Source organism: Ylistrum balloti, unplaced genomic scaffold (genome assembly GCF_031769215.1).
Source record: "Ylistrum balloti isolate Yb309-2 unplaced genomic scaffold, AGI_CSIRO_Ybal_v1 Utg370312, whole genome shotgun sequence".
In the NCBI taxonomy this organism is placed as follows: Eukaryota; Metazoa; Mollusca; class Bivalvia; order Pectinida; family Pectinidae; genus Ylistrum; species Ylistrum balloti.
In genome coordinates, this window is record NW_026782231.1 from 1,685,152 (window position 1) to 1,703,313 (window position 18,162).

Consider the following 18,162-nt stretch of genomic DNA (forward strand, 5'->3'; position numbering starts at 1 on the left):
AGTAACCATAAGAAACCAGAGATTGTCTCTATAACATTTACACTTCACAGTGGTTCCTACTGCAGTATGGCAACCTGTGGTAACCACTAAAGACAAGTGGTTAGTTGCACACAATTTACTCTGCTGTACTTTGTCACCTATGGTAACCGCTGGAAGCAAGGGAAAAGGCCTATAACATTTACTCTTCATAAGGTTAGCACTGAAGTTAGCATTGCATCATGGTAACCTGTGGTAACCACTGGAAACCAGGTGTAAGTTCTATAACATTTACGATTTACTGTGGTGAGTATTGTACCACAGTAACCTGTGGTAACCACTGGAAACCAGGTGTAAGTTCTATAACATTTACAATTTACTGTGGTGAGTATTGTACCACAGTAACCTGTGGTAACCACTGGAAACCAGGTGTAAGTTCTATAACATTTACAATTTACTGTGGTGAGTGTTGTACCACAGTAACCTGTGGTAACCACTGGAAACCAGGTGTAAGTTCTATAACATTTACAATTTACTGTGGTGAGTATTGCACCACAGTAACCTGTGGTAACCACTGGAAACCAGGTGTAAATTCTATAACATTTACAATTTACTGTGGTGAGTGTTGTACCACAGTAACCTGTGGTAACCACTGGAAACCAAGTGGTCATTACAGTGGACAGGGAGCACTAAACCTCAGATGTTGAGTTTATGTATGCCTAACTGGGTGAGCTATTAAGAGTTATTGCTTCCTCCCTACATTGATACTAATATGACAGAGGTCTTTATTTATTTCACTGCCTTCCCTAGGAATCAAACCCAGGACCACAGTATATCTAATGTTTTATACACAAATCTCTTAGTAAACAACATCAATGTGCGGTTCAGGTCGTATCAAAACTGACTATGTTAAAAGAAAAAGTTTATATGTTCATTTTTTATTTCGCTGTGAAAAACATATCTACCTGGATAGTGATTAAATATAGCAAAAAAAGGGGGATAACTGCTAGGAGCCCATATGAAAAGAAAATGACAGTAATCATATTTGTGAGACCGAACAGTTCTGGTGTTTGTTTCCTGTTCCTGTGGAATGCAACATGCAATAATTTACCGTAATACATTGAAAGATAAAATAGCTCCTGCAGTACAGTCAGATTTTGATATTGTTTATGAGGAACATAATTTACTTATTATCAAAACCTGACAACAATTGATGTCAGCAGCCTACCTTTTGGTTATCTAACAGGGAACTACTGCTCAACCAAATGAACTAAAGAGAAGACCTCTCTTGCTAAGCGGTATATTGCAGCTAATATATTTACTGAAGTAACAAAACCATTTCTGCAAGCAAATATTTCATGTCACATTTAAGATATACTAGTGTGTAAGTTGTTCTCTCTGTTCACTGTGAACTTGGTATCACCTTGATATAACCTTGATGTGACTTTGATGTAACCTTGATATAACCTTGCTGTAACCTTGATGTGACTTTGACTATAACAGGTGCCTGGAGCAGGGAAGTTGTCCCTCCTCAGCTGTGTACCCTCACTGGTTGCCTGCTAAGCAAGGAGCATGTGCAAAGATGGTAGAAGTCCAGCCCCACATCCTGAGTTATGAAAAACTGGACACGGAAAAGGAAAAACAGCAGGTGATACATGTGTGGGATATAATAGGAAGAACATATTTGGCAGTGCTATTTATAGTAATGAAAACACCACGCCCAAATAGAGTTGTACATCACCAAACCCGATTAGATAGATTTTTCTTATTTAGTTGTCTGGATCCCTCACCTTACAATGCATTGGTGTCATTTGATTTTTGACATCAGCATGTAGGGTGGTGTCAAGTGGAATTCAGATAAGTCACAAAATTTTTTTTTTGTCAAGTTAATAAATCTTATATGCACTTATAGAATGATTGACTATCAGTTTCTTATCAGTATTGATCATGGTTTTGATCTCAGTAGGTACAATATCCTTATGTATACTGTTATGTAGATTAATATTTAATTATGTTAGGTTCTGGAATTTGTCATATCAACTACTCACTGTTATATATAATTGTACATTGTATATAACTTTGTACCAGTTATGAACCACTCATACAACACACACTATGTGTACTGAAATTTCAGTTCCAGTATAACAGATCTTTACAAGGACCTTTGCTTTTACATATTATCATGATTGTGTTTTATTTTTAGTTACCTATTACAATCCCTTGTAATGTATAGCCTGTTGTGCATGTATAAGCAATTTACATATTTTACTTCTTTTTGAAAACCACCGAACTTATTTTAATGAAATTTCGCTGAAACCTTCCTTGGCAATAGTGAACGAAAACGGTAAATTGATGTGCTCCTCAACTACCTAGGAGCTTCAGGAGAAGGGCAAGAAGGGGTCAAATTGACTTATTTAATTTTGTATAATAATTCTTAATTTAAAAAACTGAAATGGAGATGATGTATTTATGATGACTCTTAAGATGTTTTAATTTTTCATTTTATAAGTAGCCAAACTGGCACCCTGTCAGAGGGGCTAGACTCTATAGCTGTATGTATGTGTATTTTAGAGGAATCCAATTTATTGACAGATAACATTTAGACTGGAAGAGATCATGTTGAACCCAAGAGATTCAGGGGATGTTGAGCTCCTGTGTTACTTCTCTGGACAGGACACGACATCCAAGACCGCAGCACAGATCAATGGTGAGACGGTAACTTGTCCATTACCGTCACGTCCAAAGTTCCCAGCACTTCCCGAGGGTAAGGGTGAGTAGTGTGCTGGGCTGTCCTCGCTTTAACCTGCTTAACAACTGGTAACCTTATTAACAAATGTGGAAGTGGTCTCACACAAACATGGAAGGGACTTTACTGATTGAAACAGACATGGGTTGAAAACATTTCACTTTAATTGATCCTTATTTATGTATCATGATTTGATATTATTTCTAAAAAACAAAACATAAAAATGATATTTCAAAATTGATGCAATTTTTTTTATTAGAAATTGCATCTTGATTTTAAATTTTGGCAGTAGAATGAGAATATAATTACGTGCCTGTCTGAGACCATTAACACAATGATATGTGTACAATTAACACAATCCTGTTAATATATCACAAGGAGCCAAAACAGATGATGTGTAAAGCTTTGAAACTGTTGTGACAACTGCTGTTGTTTCCATTGTACACTTTCAAGGCTTTACATGGCTCACTGATTTGTACAAGTCTACTGCACTAGAAATCAAGTTTTTGAGACACTTCCAAAATTCAAACAAAGCTAAATTCAGGGACCGTCATTCAAAAGTCCTTATGTGGTTCTGAAACACTTTCATTTAATGAAGGCGATGTCAAGTCAGGTTTTACTACATTATACCTAGATTAAATCTGTGTTTAGAAAGAGTCCAATTCTACATGTACAGTAGACTTGAGTTAATGAGAAAATTAATTGTATTGTTGTTTATATGATCTGAAATTCACCAACATAACACTGACGTGATTTGTTGACTTTATGGTAGGAATAATTTACGTGAGATGGTATCATCCATTTTCACTTCTAAAATGGGAATCAAATTTTTGTTTGACTGTATCATATGTTTCGTGAAATTTGACCAGCATAACCGCAGAGAAGGCATCTTGACACCGTATAGACAATGTGATGTAGTTTGATACATGTAACATTGTCATCAGGGAGACATCAAATACATAGGCTTTCATCAAACATAAAAGATATTACAAGTGTCTGATGTTTGTTGGTGAATTTTTAGACCAGTTTGGCTTTTGGAATTACAGTAGTACATTCTATCATGCTAGGACTGGCATAGGGTACTATAGAAGTAAAAATTCAACATTGTGGGGGTGGGGCTAGGGTACTATAGAAGTAAAACTTCAACACTGTGGGGGCGGGGCTAGGGTACTATAGAAGTAAAACTTTAACATTGTGGGGAAGGGCAAGGGTACTATAAAAGTAAAACTTTAACATTGTGGGGGCGGGGCTAGGGTACTATAGAAGTAAAACTTTAACATTGTGGGGGTGGGGCTAGAAGCTAGATCAGCCTATATATCTTGCATTATTCTGCTTAACCTGTCTTTTTCACTTTTTTAATTGTAAGACAGATCAGTAGCACACCAGTTATTCCAAGTACATTGTTACACAGATTTGTGGCATTTTGACACCAGTTTTGCCAGTGACATTGTTAGACAGTTTTTGGCAATTTTGCCAGTGACATTGTTAGACAGTTTTTGGCAGTTTTGCCAGCAACATTGTTAGACAGTTTTTGGCAGTGTTGCCAGTGACATTGTTAGACAGTTTTTGGCATTGTTGCCAGTGACATTGTTAGACAGTTTTTGGCAGTGTTGCCAGTGACATTGTTAGACAGTTTTTGGCAGTGTTGCCAGTGACATTGTTAGACAGTTTTTGGCAGTTTTGCCAGCAACATTGTTAGACAGTTTTTGGCAGTGTTGCCAGTGACATTGTTAGACAGTTTTTGGCAGTTTTGCCAGCGACATTGTTAGACAGTTTTTGGCAGTTTTGCCAGTGACATTGTTAGACAGTTTTTGGCAGTTTTGCCAGCGACATTGTTAGACAGTTTTTGGCAGTGTTGCCAGGGACATTGTTAGACAGTTTTTGGCAGTTTTGCCAGTGACATTGTTAGACAGTTTTTGGCAGTTTTGCCAGCGACATTGTTAGACAGTTTTTGGCAGTGTTGCCAGTGACATTGTTAGACAGTTTTTGGCAGTGTTGCCAGTGACATTGTTAGACAGTTTTTGGCAGTTTTGCCAGCGACATTGTTAGACAGTTTTTGGCAGTTTTGCCAGCAACATTGTTAGACAGTTTTTGGCAGTGTTGCCAGCGACATTGTTAGACAGTTTTTGGCAGTTTTGCCAGCGACAATGTTAAACAGTTTTTGGCAGTTTTGCCAGCGACATTGTTAGACAGTTTTTGGCAGTGTTGCCAGTGACATTGTTAGACAGTTTTTGGCAGTTTGCCAGTGACATTGTTAGACAGTTTTTGGCAGTTTTGCCAGCGACAATGTTAGACAGTTTTTGGCAGTGTTGCCAGTGACATTGTTAGACAGTTTTTGGCAGTGTTTTGCCTGTGACATTGTTAGACAGTTTTTGGCAGTTTTGCCAGCGACATTGTTAGACAGTTTTTGGCACACCAGTTTTGCTAGTAACTTTTTATACCAGAGATATCCAGCTTGTATACCCCTTTATAAATCCACTCATACCAGCATCCACACAAATAACCAACTTTATCTATAACCTTCCTCTGTCTGCTGTATACTTTTCTAGTATTGTTCTAAGCTAGGAATAGAAAAAAGTAGGAAATGTTTATAAATTTGACAAAGTAGATCATCTGAAACTGCTTGGTAATTAAGTAATGAATATTGAATGAATACATTCTGTCGCGATGTTCTTGTGTGTTGCTTAAATCATCATAATGGCTTTTACATGTACTGCTAACCTGGTTAGTGTCTGTTCCCTGACCTAACTGCATTTATTTGTACCACTAACCTGGTTAGGATCTGTACCCTATCTTAACTGTGTTTATCAGTACCACTAACCTGGTTAAGATCTATACCCTAACTTAACTGTATTTATCAGTACCACTAACCTGGTTAAGATCTATACCCTATCTTAACTTTGTTTATCAGTACCACTAACCTGGTTAGGATCTGTGCCCTATCTTAATTGTGTTTATCAGTACCACTAACCTGGTTAAGATTTATACCCTATCATAACTGTGTTTATCAGTACCACTAACCTGGTTAAGAACTATGCCCTATCTTAACTGTGTTTATCAGTACCACTAACCTGGTTGGGGTCAATACCCTGTCATTAATATGTGTCTGGATATGACGGCTACCCTGTAGTACATAGCTAGATGCTTCACTAAATGCTGTTTAACCTATGAGGACAAACTGCCCAGTATCACTATGATGAGGAGGTTGATACAAGTTTACTAACAATTCCTACTACTCTGTATCATGTTTTAAATGTCAATTTTTTTAGGTACTTCTGGGTTTAAGAATTGATGGATTTAGAGAGCTTGTATTGCAGCAGAAATTGGAGAGAAAAATACAAAAAAAAAAAAAACAGTGTCTATATATCTCATGTTTAATATCTCATAAATACTCAGTAGGACTGGGAAGAAAGTGATTACTGTGAAGTATTTGTAGAAACTAGAGACAGTTATAAGGTTGTTTATGAACTTGTGTCGGACAATAGCCATACATCATCACATGTTTTATTGGCACTAGACAGACTTAACACTATACAATCATCATCTGTACCCTGAATTTCATTTCCTGGACCCAAGTTTTTATCATTCCCTTGTCTATTCATGAGTATTTAAAACTTGAGTAACCTTACCAGTAAGGTCTGTGCATCCTTAATACCTTGTCTGATTGCTAGGGCAACCTTTTTATCTACCAATAGAAGCACTCCAGACAGTGTCAGTGGTTCTATAGAATTAAGGTGTCTGTCACCATCAATTCCAGACAAATTGATTTAAAACTATTTACCCTGGTGACATGTAATCACAGTCTATCTGGAGATAAACAAGAGCCTGGGTGATTCTGACTCAATATGAGTATTTTATTTAGAATGAATTCACCCACTAGACAGGTCCTCTGTAGTCTCTGTCTAGTAGTCATTGTTTATACATAAGCTTCATATTTTTATGTGTCTTACACATTATATTTACCCATTATAGTACTCATGATGTAGAAAACCGCAGTATTGATGGGTCAGGTTGTCACAGACAGTGTACACTTGTTGAACTTCAGTATGATTTCTACAGGGACTGTGATAGAGTCAGACTCCTTAGCAGAGGATGATTGGGAATTAACATATCAATGTGCTAAGGAAGTGATTATCTCCCTTATAATTCACTCTTGCTACTCAATCAGTATGAAGTAAAACTTGACCGATATTTCAAATGAAGCTGTAAAAAGAAGTTCCTAGACAAAATACAAATAGATGAAATATAGAAATAGGAATGTCATTATAGTGATGTCAATCTTCCTTGTATCAGGATCTGTCATTATAGTGATGTCAATCTTCCTTGTATCAGGATCTGTCATTATAGTGATGTCAATCTTCCTTGTATCAGGATCTGTCATCATAGTGATGTCAATCTTCCTTGTATCAGGATCTGTCATCATAGTGGTGTCAATCTTCCTTGTATCAGGATCTGTCATTATAGTGGTGTCAATCTTCCTTGTATCAGGATCTGTCATTATAGTGATGTCAATCTTCCTTGTATCATGATCTGTCATTATAGTGATTATAGTGATGTCAATCAATCTTCCTTGTATCAGGATCTGTCATTATAGTGATGTCAATCTTTATTGTATCAGGATCTGTCATTATAGTGATGTCAATCTTCCTTGTATCAGGATCTATCATTATAGTGATGTCAATCTTTCTTGTATCAGGATCTGTCATTATAGTGATGTCAATCTTCCTTGTATCAGGATCTATCATTATAGTGATGTCAATCTTCCTTGTATCAGGATCTGTCATTACAGTGATGTCAATCTTCCTTGTATCAGGATCTGTCATTATAGTGATGTCAATCTTCCTTGTATCATGATCTGTCATTATAGTGATGTCAATCTTCCTTGTATTATCAAGATCTGTCATTATAGTGATGTCAATCTTCCTTGTATCATGTCAATCTTCCTTGATCTGTCATTATAGTGATGTCAATCTTCCTTGTATCAGGATCTGTCATTATAGTGATGTCAATCTTCCTTGTATCAGGATCTGTCATCATAGTGATGTCAATCTTCCTTGTATCAGGATCTGTCATTATAGTGATGTCAATCTTTCTTGTATCATGATCTGTCATTATAGTGATGTCAATCTTTCTTGTATCATGATCTGTCATTATAGTGATGTCAATCTTCCTTGTATCAGGATCTGTCATTATAGTGATGTCAATCTTCCTTGTATCAGGATCTGTCATTATAGTGATGTCAATCTTCCTTGTATCAGGATCTGTCATTATAGTGATGTCAATCTTCCTTGTATCAGGATCTGTCATTATAGTGATGTCAATCTTCCTTGTATCAGGATCTGTCATTATAGTGATGTCAATCTTTATTGTATCAGGATCTGTCATTATAGTGATGTCAATCTTCCTTGTATCAGGATCTGTCATTATAGTGATGTCAATCTTCCTTGTAACAGGAATCTTCCTTGTATCAGGATCTATCATCATAGTGATGTCAATCTTCCTTGTATCAGGATCTGTCATTATAGTGATGTCAATCTTCCTTGTATCAGGATCTGTCATTATAGTGATGTCAATCTTCCTTGTATCAGGATCTGTCATTATAGTGATGTCAATCTTCCTTGTATCAGGATCTGTCATTATAGTGATGTCAATCTTCCTTGTATCAGGATCTATCAATATAGTGATGTCAATCTTCCTTGTATCAGTATCTAACATTATAGTGATGTCAGTCTTTATTGTATCAGGATCTATCATAGTGATGTCAGTCTAAGATGTTATATTTGATGCCTTTGATGTGGTGTGTTAAGTGTATGCATACTTCCCTTTTGTTTATCTATTTTTATTTTTGTTAATTTTGCATTGTTGTCCTACAATCTACTGCTTTGATGTGTGTCAGTATTTCTGATGTAAAAGTGATATGTTTCGATCAGTTAAGGCTTGATTTTCCTTCAGCAATGTAAAGGTTCATGTTTCATCAGTAATCTAATTCTAAAGCATTTCAAGCTAAAAGTGTTGTACTAAAATATGATTGCACTATATTCAATACTGTAAGTTGCCTATATAATAATTCTTGTGGATGATCGAATTGGCTAATTTTCCAAAAAGAGGATAATGCTGTAAATTTCTCTGTGCCATTTGTAGTATGTTTATGGTGATATTTTGATCTTAAGGTGATTTGGTCTAGAGAAGATGAAAAATGTCAATCTGTATTTCAATCATAGAGGGAATATGAAAGTATTTTCTGAAGTTTTGAGGTAGAAACATATCATTGGTTATGATTTACTGTTGGTTGGTTGCTATTTGTTCCTCTTCATAACATCATGTATTAATCAATATGATCAAGTTTCATCAGTCATATTCCTCCTTCCTCGTTTTCTTCACAGACTTCAAAAGTAATTGAACTGCCGTAGATAATATCTTACCGTAATCACTGAAAACGATACGTCTGAGTGAGTTATCCCCCTTTAGGTTGGGCAAGGACAAGAGTAGTTATAGTATATGATTACATATAACATTGCTGTTTGTTGTCCTTTGTTGTCCTTTGTTGTCCGTGTCTAAGTGTTGCTATGTGTCAGTGTTGTATTATAGGCAGTCATAAGGAAGTATTCTATCAATAGACAGCTCTAATTTTCTAACAGGATTATCCATTACATGTCTTTTTCTTATTCTTTCTTATCTAATTCAGTCTTGAAACTAATGATGAGTCTTTTGAATAACATAATTACTTAAAAGGATTTTATCAAATCAAAGGGAGACAAAAATAAAAACATGTCATATTATTGAAATTTTTTTTTTTTTTGAGTTTCCGTGTGAGATCTGATGAGAATAGTCCCCTTTTTCTGGAAATAGAATGACAAGTTAGGGGATCTTCTATCTAACTAGGAACTATAAATTATGGGTGATCAAACACAAATCTTCCATCACTGATATATCTCTAGTTATCGTTATGTAATTCTTATTCCTAGAATAAATATGTAAATTTATGTTAAGTAGGTAGAAGGTGAATTATCTCAGCGCTCACAGCAGACAAAGGTCTGATTTACATGCTGATAGATAAGTTGGGTCTGTGTTTCTCTCCGAGTTTTCATGAGCCTTTCTCTATCGACAAAACACAGTCTATAATACAGATATATGTATGTAGTGCTAGCTTTGATTGAATTAGTTTAGAAAGGAAATATTTATTGATTTTTCGTGAAGATCTTGCCAAACATTTCCTTAATAGCCTACAAATTTATTTATCTTGATTCCAAACTTTGAATTTTTTCTGAAGATTATACATTTCATTCAATACATGCTATAAAAATATGTTGAACTCAGCCTATCCAAGTGATAGAATGATTTCATTAGGCTTAGATGTATCCAAGTTTCTTGTAGTGTCACGTAATGCTGCTACGGATGCTGGCAAGAAAAATCTAATACCATTAATTTAATATTATCTACTAATTTGATTTGTTTTATAAGAAACCTATCAGACTTAAACTGCCTGATGGCTTACACTTATTTTCTATAGAGTAATGTATACACATTATGTATCTAACGTACAGAGACGTTGGTGTGTCTATATATAACTTTGTATGCAGATAACATTATCTGTGTGATCTTACTTCGATATTTTGAATAGAAATTCCTTACACAATCAGTGTCAAGTATCGATCAAGTTACATGTATCTTAAGCTAGGATGTATAATTTGCATCAAATTTCCAGTCAGACAGATACCTTCTGGCATGTGTGGAACTCATTTTTAGATTTTGTAAATTTGTCAATATGCAGACATTTTGTTGGCCTAATGTAAAGAGCACATGCAAAACCTTCATTTTCTTTATATTTAATGATAGTCTATTATACCCCTAAGGGCAACAATCAAATCAGACTTTCTCTGTCCAATGTTTTATCACAGTCCAAAGAGGTAGCATTTCTGTCCGGCTGGAAAGCTAAAGACACGAGACATGCAACATGTGTAACATGAATATTCACATAGTAACATATTCAGTTTTTTATGGTAACATACTATGGTCACAGATCGTATCAGATTGATTACTATGTGTATTTCATGGGACCGAGGTGCAACATTAACAGTCAGACCAGTCTGCAATTTAAAGTTATCCTCACTAAAATTGGAAATACCTGTCATCTTGAAATGTATATCAGAATTGCCATGGTAACATAATTTATCGCCAAAGTAAACACATTATCACTATGACAACACAGCATAGCACCATTTTAATACATCTTATCACCAGTGTAAAACACAACATCACCATGTAACACACCATATCACTATAGTAACACTCAGTATCACCATGGTAACACACCATATCACTATAGTAACACTCAGTATCACCATGGCATTACACTATACACCAAAGCTATACTATAGTAATACAGTATCACCATGGTATTACACTATACACCAAAGCTACACCATGGTAATACGTATCACCATGGTAATACACTATACACCAAAGCTACACCATGGTAATATGATATCATCATGGTATTACACTATACACCAAAGCTACACCATGGTAATACACTATACACCAAAGCTACACCATGGTAATACACTATACACCAAAGCTACACCATGGTAATACACTATACACCAAAGCTACACCATGGTAATATGATATCATCATGGTAATACACTATACACCAAAGCTACACCATGGTAATATGATATCATCATGGTAATACACTATACACCAAAGCTACACCATGGTAATATGATATCATCATGGTAATACACTATACACCAAAGCTACACCATGGTAATATGATATCATCATGGTAATACACTATACACCAAAGCTACACCATGGTAATATGATATCATCATGGTAATACACTATACACCAAAGCTACACCATGGTATTACACTATACACCAAAGCTACACCATGTTATTACACTATACACCAAAGCTACACCATGGTAATACACTATACACCAAAGCTACACCATGTTATTACACTATACACCAAAGCTACACCATGGTAATATGATATCATCATGGTAATACACTATACACCAAAGCTACACCATGGTAATATGATATCATCATGGTAATACACTATACACCAAAGCTACACCATGGTAATATGATACACCAAAGCTACACCATGTTATTACACTATACACCAAAGCTACACCATGGTAATACACTATACACCAAAGCTACACCATGTTATTACACTATACACCAAAGCTACACCATGGTAATATGATATCATCATGTTATTACACTATACACCAAAGCTACACCATGTTATTACACTATACACCAAAGCTACACCATGGTAATATGATATCATCATGGTATGACAAATGGCCATAATAACACATCACACTGATAACATTCAGTGTAAAAATGATATCACACAGCATCAACATGGTGACAAAGTATCTCCATGGTAACATACAACGTCACCATGGTTATATAACATCACTATGGTAATATACTTGGTAACATGTAAGTCTTGTCAAAGCTTTCACATCCATTTGTTTTAATGGACTGGTAGATAATGGATTGTATCAGTATACAAAATAATTAATCATGCTTTCTCAGAATGATGTATTCAGAAATCTGTTTTAATGGTCTCTGTGCTTTACTGAGGCAAACTTTCTAGTACTTTAAAGTAATCCACACCTCAAATTGAGAAAATTTCAGCTACAGATCACACTGAAATAAAGCCATATATTTCTTGTTTAGTAATACTGTCAAAAACCTCATATATCATATCAAATGCACTGAGCAACTTTTACACTTACAATGCTAAAATCTAACAATGAATTGTCGATTCTGTGGGGAATTCCATCTGATTTTACCTATTGATTAAACTGTCATTTCACCCTCATAGGCAGATAAAATATCAAGGAATATTCCAATTACATTGAAAATTGGAAAATTTCATTTAAATTTATCTAGGTTCATTGCTTTTACCATTTTATGCATAAAGTTAAAACAAGAAATTGTAAAATTAGTTTTAGTTTTTGTCTTGCCTACAATGAAAAGTCACAACAGAGAGACAGCGTTGACAGCTGCAATGTTGCTAAGATTTTACTTAAAATCAGGTTTTAGAATATTTGGGATCACAGAATTGAAAAATAAGGATACTTTATTGATAACGTTGGATACAAGCAGGGCATGTGTAATAGTGATGCTGGATAGATCATAGGAATTTGGTCACCAGATCAAATGAATTCTGTATCCACAAAGGAAGCCATATTGCCAGTAAAATATTTAATCAAGATTTCAGTAATATATAAACCCTGTTTTTGAACATGATATAATATAATTGAATTTGGTGTGATTCATTAGAAATTTTAATGAAGTATTTTTAGATGTATAGCAGAAAAAATGGTAAAAAGGATGTAATATAGAAAAGAAACGAAGAAAAGTTATTAGAAATAAAGTGCTCGTGGTAATTACCTTTCTCCCTCTTAGTTCAGTTGATTATTAATAAAGGTTGTAATGGATTGTTAAATTAAAACCATATCATCAAATTTTCTCTTTACATGAAGCGTGTGATTAACATGGAATTGTGGAGTTACCCAGAGGGTACTTGTACTTCAGGGGAATGTGTTACATCAGATTAGTATCGAGTTAGAATGTTATGACCTTTTATAAACCTGTGGGATGTTGTAGGAGAAATCTGTTAGTGAATATTTTAATATTGATTGGTTTGTGAGAAATAAGATGGTTATATTGTTAATATTGATAGGTTTGTGAGAAATTAATTGATAATGATGTAAATATTAATTGGCTTTATTCTAATGTTATCTCCTTTTATCACAACCAAATAGCACCTAAACTACTCAAAAAGGTTATCTCCCCTTACCACAAGGTAATATCACCCAAACAGTAACAAAAAAAAACATATCTCCCCTTACCACAATGTTATATCACCCTAACAGTTACAAAAAAGGTTATCTCCCCTTATCACAATGTTATATCACTCTAATGATTACATTAAAAGTTATCACCCCTTTAATGCTACTAAACACTTTTATGACTTTAACAAATTGATTGGTTATCTCCCCTTATCATAACCAAATGCCTCCCTAAAAATTTATGAAAAGGTGTTCCGTATCTCTTTCAAAGAATGCCCAAACAATTTGGAAAAGGTTATCTCCCCTGGAGGAAGTCTTACCTTAGAAAAAAAAGTAATAGAAGTTGCTGAATAGAATTTTGTACCTTTACAAGTTATCACAGAACAGTTTAAGGTTTATATTTCTCTAGGGAATGATTTTATCAAATTTTGTGATGCAAGAGAAATCATATGTATTTCATATGTTAATTAAATATTTCTTGGTATGACCAACTTAAATATTTCTTGGTACGACCAACTTAAATATTTCTCAGTACGACCAACTTAAATATTTCTCGGTACAACCAACTTAAATATTTCTCGGTACGACCAACTTAAATATTTCTCGGTACGACCAACTTAAATATTTCTCAGTACGACCAACTTAAATATTTCTCAGTACGACCAACTTAAATATTTCTATTTACTTTTCTTTAACTTGATTAGTTTAGTCATTGTAAGGGTGACATGTATTTAACTGATACCAAACATATTAGTGACCCACAACACTTATACTTCAGCATCTCTCAACTCTGAAACAAAATGAAACAGGGGTTAAGCAATACCAATCAGAAATGGCGAGGTATTCTCTAATTCTTCTATAGAAAACTAAAAATTGGGGGAGGAGGGGGAGGGGGGGTGGTCACACTTTATCTTGTAATAGGTAAGTATATACTTATAACAATATTTTGTTACCTCATACTAAACAACATAGCTGCTTTATCTTGGTACAGACTACACAGACGTCCAGGTAGAATTTCATGTAGAGGGAAGAGCGGTGGTGAAGCGAAGTGTTCCTGTGTTTGACTGTCGACCTCACAAAAAGTAAGTCTACTGTGTGTCGAAGATGATCACAAACAATTATAAGTAATTATAATATTCAACACCATTTTTATCTTTCATCGTCTTCAACCAAGCTCAGATAAAAAGTGTTGGTGTCTCTGTTACTTTTATTATACAATATCAGTAACAGAAAAGTTTAATAATCTGTATATCATAATTAATTAATGATATTAGGATGACCCTAACATTACAATTACCTGGTAGCTTTTATGTGCGTTTTACAGCTGTACCACCTGTACCAGCAGTAACTTCTCCTGTGAATGGCATCATGACACTAACAGCTGCAGCAGAGCTGGAAGTGTAACTTCAGGGGTAAGTACACTGTAAGCTGTGTTAAACATCTACAGCCGAGCTGGAAGTGTAACTTCACGGGTAAGTACAGTGTGAGCTGTGTTAAACCATCTACAGCCGAGCTGGAAGTGTAACTTCAGGGGTAAGTACAGTGTGAGCTGTGTTTAACCATCTACAGCCGAGCTGGAAGTGTAACTTCACGGGTAAGTACAGTGTGAGCTGTGTTAAACCATCTACAGCTGAGCTGGAAGTGTAACTTCACGGGTAAGTACAGTGTGAGCTGTGTTAAACCATCTACAGCCGAGCTGGAAGTGTAACTTCACGCGTAAGTACAGTGTGAGCTGTGTTAAACCATCTACAGCCGAGCTGGAAGTGTAACTTCACGCGTAAGTACAGTGTGAGCTGTGTTAAACCATCTACAGCCGAGCTGGAAGTGTAACTTCACGGGTAAGTACAGTGTGAGCTGTGTTAAACCATCTACAGCCGAGCTGGAAGTGTAACTTCACGGGTAAGTACAGTGTGAGCTGTGTTAAACCATCTAAAGCCGAGCTGGAAGTGTAACTTCACGCGTAAGTACAGTGTGAGCTGTGTTAAACCATCTACAGCCGAGCTGGAAGTGTAACTTCACGGGTAAGTACAGTGTGAGCTGTGTTAAACCATCTACAGCCGAGCTGGAAGTGTAACTTCACGCGTAAGTACAGTGTGAGCTGTGTTTAACCATCTACAGCCGAGCTGGAAGTGTAACTTCACGGGTAAGTACAGTGTGAGCTGTGTTAAACCATCTACAGCCGAGCTGGAAGTGTAACTTCACGGGTAAGTACAGTGTGAGCTGTGTTAAACCATCTACAGCCGAGCTGGAAGTGTAACTTCAGGGGTAAGTACAGTTTCAGCTGTGTTAAACCATCTACAGCAGAGCTGGAAGTGTAACTTCACGGGTAAGTACAGTGTGAGCTGTGTTAAAACAGCTAAAGCCGAGCTGGAAGTGTAACTTCACGGGTAAGTACAGTGTGAACTGTGTTAAACCATCTACAGCTGAGCTGAAAGTGTAACTTCATGGGTAAGTACAGTGTGAGCTGTGTTAAAACAGCTAAAGCCGAGCAACGGCATTACCAGGATATGAGATTAATACAATAATAATAAATGATACTAAGTAGTACAACAATGTTACTTCCTGTCTGATTATATTGCTCATTTATATATTTACAGTCTGCTCCAGTGACTGATGTTAACGCTTGTCCCATGATTGACAGTCCATCATTGGATACTGATATCGTGGTTCACTCCGGGGAGTCCAAACAGATCGCTGTTGGAGTTGTCAATTTACAGGTAATGGCTACATCTTGGTTATACATAACATGTACTGGCTATAATTAGTTTTCTTGACCAAGCAACTGTTACATTTCAAATGTATAATGTTTTTTTTTATGATGCTAGTTATTTTTTCCCCCGTCACTTCACATTGAAACTGATGTTTGTCCTGAGATTGTGAACAAGTGCTGAATTTTTTATACACATATGTTTCAGTCGGGCCAGACAGACAACATCAAGTGTAACTTCCAGTATCTGAATCAGACTCAGGTTGTTGTAGGAACCTTTCGATCAACTCTCCTCACCTGTGACCCAGTTCAGGTAAGTCAGTATTGTGTACATCTCAAAATCAGACTCCGATTATAGTAGGAACCTTCTTCTCTACTCACCTGTGACCCGGTACACATGGTTGCAGGCGTGATTTGTATTTAGTCACTTTAATATTTGTGTCAAAATAAAGAATTTGAAACATTGAGATCACCAGTAAAACATACACAACAGACACGCCAGTATCTATCTCTTTTACATTAGAACATAATGGACAAAAATGCTTCAGAAATTACTGTTTATTTTTCCAGTTTTCATTCCTTGCCGATTTCGCATATGTAACGGCCAAGTTCCAGGTGACATGGGGTCCACAAGACTTTCCGTTCGACAACCCACGTGGTATCACAGGTAAGAAAGCTTTCCATTGGACAGTCAGTATGACTTACTACCACTGTACAACACGTGGTATGAGTATCAGATTTGGTCAGATTAATACACTGCTGGTGTCTTTATAAGTTATGATTAACAACCCCAAGGTTTCCTCTCTTGGACATCATCATTGATCTGATTGCTTCCTACCTGACCGCTGGCATGGTAGGTAAGATTGGTATACTAATAATTGTAGGGGGTGCCTTAGGTAGCTTGTGTCTCTGAGGAAGCTTAAATTGAGGACCGTCCTTTGTTGTCATGGTACACTACACCCGAATTGTTCTAGATAAGATAACATGGACCTCCAGCATGATGTTCAGTGAGGTAGCCACTGCATTGAGACTCAGATTAACCCAGCCTATAATCCACTTATTATTTTCTCTTTGTGTTACAGTGCGGATCTACAAGTGTAACCTGATGGTGACCAACTGTGGTCAGTGTCTTAGTATGGACCCTGAGTACGAGTGTGGATGGTGTGGGGATGAATGCTCCTTACAGAAGAACTGTGCTGGTGTCTGGCTGGATAGGTCATCAACCTGCCCCAACCCAAAGATACTCAGGGTAAGTATATATAGGAAAGTATTTCCCTGTTGTTATGAGCTGAGAATTTATGTAGAAAATTTAATACTAAGTGCTGTATCTATATGACAATGAGGCCATGCATGGTAATAAGTCTGCACATTGCTGTTTAATACTATTCAATAAAAGAATGATTCTGTTGTCCTGTAATAAGCCCATCTCATGGGTCAGACATAATATGTTGATGAGTTTGTTACAGTATAAACACAGTACATATATTCTAGAAAAAAATCATGAGAGTTATGGAAAGATATTTCTTTGTTGTGTGATGAAAACTTAATTTGATATTTTATGTGATATTTTAGTTTAATCCAAACACTGGACCAATCCAAGGCAAAACAAACATCTCGGTGACTGGGATCAATCTGGGGAAAGCTTACACTGACCTGCAGGGTGGTGTAGAAGTAGCCGGTGTTAGATGTACAGTCCATCCAGAGCATTTTGAGCCATCAATAGGGTAAGTGAAGTTTGGTAATTCATAGGGTAAATCAACATTGGGTGATCAAATGGTTATTCAGTTATCCTTGACGTTAAGGTTGGCGAGGGTAATCCATTTAGAAAGTTAAGTAGGGTAATATCCATAGAGTTAAGTATAGTAGGGTAATTCCATAGAGTTAAGTGTAGTAGGGTAATTCC

The 18,162-nt window shown here is 36.1% G+C and overlaps 1 protein-coding gene across 1 annotated transcript in view; it reads left to right on the plus strand.

The window, feature by feature from the left end:
- The window catches only part of LOC132553245 (hepatocyte growth factor receptor-like), a 46,034-nt gene that overhangs the window by 12,127 nt on the left and 15,745 nt on the right, over positions 1-18,162 (plus strand). The window contains exons 5-13 of the mRNA XM_060217474.1: positions 1,480-1,624; positions 2,569-2,740; positions 14,544-14,634; positions 14,877-14,964; positions 16,150-16,269; positions 16,468-16,572; positions 16,830-16,926; positions 17,342-17,508; positions 17,832-17,983. Coding sequence (XP_060073457.1) covers positions 1,480-1,624; positions 2,569-2,740; positions 14,544-14,634; positions 14,877-14,964; positions 16,150-16,269; positions 16,468-16,572; positions 16,830-16,926; positions 17,342-17,508; positions 17,832-17,983 — 1,137 coding nt within the window. The remainder of the gene's footprint in view (positions 1-1,479; positions 1,625-2,568; positions 2,741-14,543; positions 14,635-14,876; positions 14,965-16,149; positions 16,270-16,467; positions 16,573-16,829; positions 16,927-17,341; positions 17,509-17,831; positions 17,984-18,162) is intronic.